The sequence below is a fragment of the Symsagittifera roscoffensis genome, chromosome 1 (genome assembly GCF_963678635.1).
Source record: "Symsagittifera roscoffensis chromosome 1, txSymRosc1.1, whole genome shotgun sequence".
In the NCBI taxonomy this organism is placed as follows: Eukaryota; Metazoa; Xenacoelomorpha; order Acoela; family Convolutidae; genus Symsagittifera; species Symsagittifera roscoffensis.
The window spans coordinates 75,335,599-75,342,950 of NC_087062.1; the positions used below are offsets into that span (position 1 = coordinate 75,335,599).

General features: G+C 35.2%; 1 protein-coding gene across 1 annotated transcript in view; it reads right to left on the reverse strand.

Moving 5' to 3' along the window:
* The window catches only part of LOC134848892 (low-density lipoprotein receptor-related protein 2-like), a 154,528-nt gene extending 147,899 nt beyond the window's left edge, over positions 1-6,629 (reverse strand). The window contains exons 1-4 of the mRNA XM_063866430.1: positions 6,489-6,629; positions 1,649-1,771; positions 1,076-1,294; positions 114-306 (exon numbers count right to left, since the gene is read on the reverse strand). Coding sequence (XP_063722500.1) covers positions 114-306; positions 1,076-1,294; positions 1,649-1,771; positions 6,489-6,591 — 638 coding nt within the window. The 5' untranslated portion in view covers positions 6,592-6,629. The remainder of the gene's footprint in view (positions 1-113; positions 307-1,075; positions 1,295-1,648; positions 1,772-6,488) is intronic.
* Between the last annotated feature and the right edge of the window lie 723 nt (positions 6,630-7,352).

Consider the following 7,352-nt stretch of genomic DNA (forward strand, 5'->3'; position numbering starts at 1 on the left):
GCTGAACGAAAACTAATTGCTATAGATATTTTTTTAGACATAGGCACAGCGAGTTTGTGTCGTTTTAAACTTATATCATTGTCATAAGAGTAGCCCCCTAAATTTCCCCTTACCCCTTTGCGGGATGGACAGCAATGGACCTTGCGCCTCTCAAGTCATCCCTGAGGATACGCGCTTGTTTCTTGAACGGCTGCACGACAGTCAGAGTGGCGAACTTGTAGTCTGTCACATAGAGCAGCTTGGCAGTCCAGTCATAGGACATTCCCTCTGGCTGGTAAAACCACTTGGACCACACAAATGACTCATCTGTTGGCAAACATACATAAACAGGGTTTTGACACCTCTTATAGGGCTATGAAGCAGATAAGCGGGTGGATAGCAAAAATCAAGTAAAAATTCTAAAGGAAGATCAATATATAACATCTTTACTGCTCAAAAAGCTTAAAAATTGAAATTACTCTGAAAATTATTGCAGTGAGCCTCATGCCGTTATAGCAAAAAAAAACTAGCTCTATGAAACGTCCTATAGATATTACAAGGGTAGGGATCACGGGCGGATTTAGGGGGGGATTCAAGGATTCGACCCCCTGTCGACCCAAAGAGTCCCCCCTTTGTACTATTTTGAGATATCCATTGTTGGCTGACGGATCTTAAAACTTTTCTAAAGGCGCCTTTGGCGCCAATATATACTAACTTTGAGGAGGGAGCGCGCGCCGAAAAAATGCGGTTTTTTGGTCAAAATTTTCCAAAAAGTGCTTGAAAAACTAGTCCAAAACAGGAACTTTTAGTGCTTTGGGAGATCTCGAAAAATCAATTCGGTCGGCCTAAAAAAAACTAAGGTCGACAAAATTTTCATAAATTTTTGTAAATCCGCCCCCCCCCCCCCCCCCCCTCGAGAAAATCCTAGATCCGCCCCTGGTAGGGATTGTGGATGATATGGAAATAAGATCGCTTGTTATCCAAATAATACCAATGTAATTCAAGGCAGCATTCAGCTAAAAATCGAATTTCTTTAATGGTCAAAAAATCTCGAATTTGACCATTACAGTCCCTTTTGCATGTATCATACCATCACCTTTCATGGGCTCGTGGAGTGACTTCATGATGACCGACTCGGAATTGAATTCGGTGAAGAAAGTGGCGCCAGAAGTGAAGTCGAAGTCGACTGCGAGGAAGAGTGACGAGTGGTCAGTGGAGTGGGACACTGCAGGAACCATTGGCTCACCCTGGGAAGCTCCGATCTCAATGCCGCGAACTGAAGAGCCCTCAGTTACAATGAGGAAGTCCACAGGGGCTGAAACAGCACACTTCCTTTTTTGCATTATAAGTTGAGTTGGCTATTAGTTTTTCAGACTTTCTGTACTCACTCTCATTCGAACTTCAGTCCTTATTAATTTTTAGTACTTGTTTTTATAAATCTGAGTTTAAAGTTCTAGTACTTAAATAACAAAATTCAGAGAAAAAATACCTGAAAATATATATTTTTTTAATCTCAGAAAAGTTGTGTCAGTTGAGCATGCATTCTTAGGGTTTTAGTGAAGCTTTAATTTGGAAGCATTTTGTTTTTCTCATATCTCTTTTTGATAATTCTTAGCACACTCTAACTTTTAGCATAAAATAACAACTAAAAGATTATAATGAAAGAAACCTTGGCATGAAACGCCATCCTCATGCAATTGTTTACCCGCCCCACATAAGCAACTGGCCCCTCTGATTGTTGGAACACACATCTCAGAACAGCCTCCATTTCCATCCGCACAAGGGTCATCTCCTAAATACACGTCATTATTATGGCCCAACTCTAATGTGTTTGAAATGTGTTTGAATGGCCCAACTCTTATGTATTTTTTTTGTCTCAAAATCAAGTACCACAACTAATCATCGCAATGGGTCGAGTGATAAATTATATTAAAACCCTTTCAGTCGAGATTAAAACCAAAGTGTCGAGAAAAATAGCTCAAAATTTTTGAATTTCAGTCTAGTTTCGAGTAAGTCCAACTTCGAGCGAGTCAAGCGAGTCTAATTTCGAGCAATTGAAATCTCGAACGTCTAAAATTGATCATTTAGGCTAAGAAAACTTGATTTTGAAAATCAAAAATTACTTGTGGAACCTTCATTCAGCGCTTTTTTGGCAATATAAAAAAAGAGCAAGACTAACTTGAAGAAAAAAACAAAAAAAAAAGAAATCTGTTTTTGTCTTAGTTAATAGGATATAGATATTTTGCAAGATAGCTTTGTTCATTCAAGAATTTTGCAAATAAAACTGTGTAAATTATTTCACTATAAATTACAGTAAATTTTTTCCAAAAAATGGTTTAAGTCAGTTTTCTTGCAACAATCTTGAAGATTCTTGCAAAAGAACCAAATTAAAACAACATGTAGAAAAAACTAATCTTTATTTTTACTGAAAATATTAACACGAGCTAACAATATCGTCAGAAAGAGATCATTTCTTATCATTTTATTATCATTTTATGTGATGATAGTTTTTTTACTACTAGTTAACCGTTGAACCCAAAAACTGACCTAGCTCTAAACCAAATTTTTTGTATCAAAATTTGTGTTACTGTAGATAGCAGTTAACTGATGGTTACTGGATCAAAAAGTGTTTAGTTTTTTTTTATTACATAGTATCTGCATTTCTCTGCTTCTTAAGAATGCTCAAAAATAAGGCGGCTCTTACCTGATTCAAAAAAAATGTAGGAAAGTTAGTGTTTTTCCAAGGCAAAAGTAAGTAAACTCATTCAAACAACTAAACGAGTGAGTTGCAACCCTTACAGTATAGTTTTTTCAGAATTAGCTTAAGTCGGTTCTCTTGCAAGAATCTTGAAGATGCTTGCAAAAGAACCAAATTAAAATAGTTAACATATAGAAAAATTAAACTATAATTTTTACTGAAACTATTTACACGAGCTAACTATATAGTCAGAAGGAGATCTATATGATGGTAATTTTTTTTATTACTGGTTAACCGTTGAACATAAAAGCTGACCTAACTGTAACCCAAATTTTGTGTTTCACAATTTGTGTTAGTTTTGATAGCAGTTAACTGATGGTTACTGGATCAAAAAAAGTTTCTGCATTTCTATGCTTCTTAAGAATATTTATAAATAACGCGGCTCTAACATGATCAAAAATAAAATGTAGAAAAAATAGTGTTTTTCTAAGTCAAAATTAAGTAAATTCATTCAAACAACTAAATGAGTCAATTGCAACCCTTGCAGTATAGTTTTTCCAGAATTAGTTTAAGTCGAAAAATGTAGAAAAACTAAACTAAAATGCTTAATGAAAATATTTATAAGAGTTAATTATATCGTCAGAAGGAGATCTATGTGATGGTAATTTTTTTTACTAGTGGTTAGTTATTGAACCCAAACGCTGACCTAACTCTAACCCAAATTTCGTGTCTCAAAATTAATGTGTTTCTTTTGATAGCAAATAACAGAATGTTACCGGATCAAAAAGTTTTTGATTTTTTTAAATTACAAAAATCTCTGCTTTTCTCTGTTTCTCAAGATTATTAACAATTGAGGTGGCTCTTGAAAATTTTTAAATTAAATTCATGAAAATTGGTGTTTTGCTAATTCGAAAGTAATTTAAATCATCCAAACAATTGAACGAGTCAACTGCAACACTTAGAGTATAGTTTTTTTCCAGAAATTGGTTCAAACCGGTTCTCTTGCACAATATTGAAGATTCTTGCAAGAGAACCAAATTAACACAAAGGCGAAGCTTTCCATCGCAAACACTAGCAAGAACACGACAAAAAACAATTCTAAAAAGTACAAAAAGAAAACACAAAAATCAGCCTCTAATTAGCGGAAATTTGGCTAGGTCTAGGATTCGATCTGCGATCTACTGCAATCAAGGTATTTTAAGGCTCATGTCCTTATCACTCAGCCACGCACGCTTAACCACCGACAAACACTACTCACGAAAAAAGCAACTACATATGCTAATAAATTGCCAATGCAATTCAGCAAAGGTGGCAGCAAATACAAATAGAAACATTTTTGCCAGTAATAATTAGAAATAAAACAAAATGAAGGCATTGACACTACATTTGCATGTTAAAAATTGCAAAGAATAAAGCCAAATACGTATAAAATATGCATTTCAAAGAATTGCGAGATACATTGATGTTTGAAAATTCTGGAATCGAACTTTTTTTAATTGTTTTGTTATTGGATCAAAAAGTGTTCGGTTCTTTTTTTATTACACATTAACGGAATTTCTCTGCTTCCTAAGTGTTTTTCCAAAGGTAGTGTTTTTCCAAGTCAAAAGTAAGTAAACTCATCCAAACAATTAAACGAGTCAATTGCAACGCTTACGGTAAAATTTTTCCAGAATTATTTTAAGACGGTTCTCTTGCAAGAATCTTGAAGATTCTTGGAAAAGTACCAAATTAAAACAACATGTAGAAAAACTAAACTATAGTTTTTACTAAAACTTTCCACAAAAGCCAACTATATGGTCAGAAAGACATCTATGTGATTGTAATTTTTGTACTACTGGTTAACCGTTGAACCCAAAAGCTGCCCTAACTCTGATCCAAATTTCGTGTCTCACAATTTATGTGTTACTTTTGATATCAGTTAAATGAATGTTACCGGATCAAAAAATGTTTGATTCTTTTTTATTGCACAACCCCTGCATTTCTCTGCTTCTGAAGAATATTTAATAAAAAAAGGCTCTCACATGATTCCAAATGAAACTCAAGAAAATTGGTGTTGTTCCAACTCAGAAGTAAGTTAACTCATCCAAACATTTAGAAAAAATGACGAAACTGGCACAAAGTTCAGTTTCATACAAAAAAGTTTTCATGATCTTTGGGCTTTTGAAATAAAGTCATATGATAATTCTATTCTTTTGAAAGTAATGTTCTTCTTGTCGTTTGTTAAACATTTTGCATTTTTTTGTCTTTTTTGCACCTGAAAAACTTTTAAATAGCGTATTAAGATAGTTGGCAAATCATCCCGTTGCAACTCAGAAATGTTTAAAATATTGGTTTATCGTTTTAGAGTGAAACCTTAATTCAGATTGAATCAATAAGAGTAAAAACTTTGATATGCAATGGAATTTTTTATTGTTTTTGTATTTACGAAGTTTTGTTTTAAGCAATAAATTTTGACAGCGATTTGAACTTTTCCAAAGTTTTAAGTTTGAAAAACAATCAACGGTTAAGTTTCTGTTTAGTGACGTACAAACTGCTTTCCGTTTAAATTCCTGTCAATGCTATTGCTAAAACTATGCAACAAAAAGGCCACTTAATTGAGCACTTTCAATTGCTAATTAAGTTTGAAAAAATGAAATTGCATTATAATAACAGACTTGCAAGCTCGCGTAAGAAAACATTAATGAAAACTGTTTTATAAAAGAACTTTTTATAGCCTTTGCATTTATTAGCGCTGGGGAAGCGCTAAGATAGAATGCAGAAACTAATTTTCCACAGCCTTAAGTGAACTTTTAAACACGAGGCGAGACAACGGACAAGATGCAGAAGCTTTAAATTGCACAAAAAATCGAAGTAGGTATTAGAATATATTTAACCAAATTGCATATATCATGCATTTCAAAAAACTCGCAGATATATCGAGTTCGAAAATTGTTGAAATGATACTTTAATCTTTATACTGTTGCATGAAACAAATAGCTTTTTTGGTTCAATTGACGAACTAGGAAAGCATCAATTGAGTTAACTTATTAGTAACCAAGCGTCAAAACCGGATGTTTATACAGTGCCAATGAATCCTACTGATTCAAAGAGCCATCAAAGTAGCACTTCTATTTGCGACTTAAATTGGATAAAAAAAAGCTGCATCGTACTATCACACTACGCTAAGCTCGTGTAAATATATGCAATTTGAACCCATTGATATTTAATATTCCAAAAATGAACAAAGTTCAAAAAGTATGTTTAATTGCAAAACAACTAAAACCTCTTTAAGACATCGTAATGTTTAATCCATCAGCAGATTTAGGGGGTGGGGGGGGGGGGGGGGGGGGGTGGGGTGGTGCGAACGCCTTCCCCTCAGGGGATTCAACCCACATGCCGACACAAAAGGTCCCCTTTGTAATATTTTCAGATATCCATTTTGGTCGACGTACCCTAAAATGTTTCTAAGGGCGCCTTAGGGCGCCAATATATATATAAATTTTGAGGGGGGAGCGCGCGCAGAAAAAACTCTATCTTTTGGTTCAAATTTTTCAAACATTGGCGAAAATTTGCCTGCGGCGCCACAGAAGGTTGGTCAAAATGCAAAATGGGGTCTTCATAGTGATTTAGGATAGCTCATGAAAATCAATTTGGCCGACCTAAAAAAAAATCGACAAAATTTTTTGAAAATCCGCCCTACCCCTCTCGAGAAAATCTTAGATCCGCCCACTGGTTTAATCTGTTATTTTTCAGCTAACCAGGTCAAAAACCTAAAAAGGCTTTCAAAATTAGTCTGTAGGAGTCAGATCACTAATTTTTGAATGCTGCTCACGTATTATATTCGGCTTTTTTTCTTTAAGGGGATGAAGCAGTGTGATTGAGTGGTGTGATCTGCCAGTCTGAATGAATTTGGTTCTCCTCTTGCGAGGGGTCATTTCCCAGAGAAGTTTCCAAACTTGGAGTAAATTCCGATGGATCGGCAGGGTGACATCAGCACAATAAAATGTAGTCCATGAAGACGTCGATCGAAGTGAGTTGCGGAACGTGCTTATGCCAAAGACAAAATCACATGTCTAAAATAGATAAGAATTAGACAAAAAAACTTGAGGCGTTTCCTCAATTAGCCAGAAAATCTATGAAAGGCTATCAGGCCTGTCTAAGCACAGTCCGTTTTTTCTTATTTCCCCCACATTCTAGACTAAGTTATTTTGTTAAGCGAAGCTCTCTTTTTACGACTTAAAGCCGTTTTTTTTTGCTTCCAGAACTTCAGCGTGGGTTCCACAATTGCAGTCGAAATTGGTCTGGCTGTGGTAAACCTGAACCTAGAGGTTAAATGCCAACGCGTTCGCGCACACTATCATTGCCATGCAGGGGATCGAACTCACGATCTGGCAATCTCAAAGTGAACTCCTTAATCACTGTGTTGGGTTTATTCGAAGCTGATTTTTGTTGCCAAAGCAATGGGATTAAAATTAGCTGTTTTACGATTGTAATAGCGCTCCCTCTTAACGCGCTCTAGACAGCCAAGTTAAAAAAAGTTCTTAGCTTCAAAAAATAATAAATACTTTATTAAATTTGCAACATCTACAATTTAGTACGGGAGTAAGACCCAGTATAACAATTTTTTTGGAATCTAGAAGCCCCATTCAAAAATGTCATCCAAATTGAGTCAGGGGGATTTAAGAGGGAGGGGGAG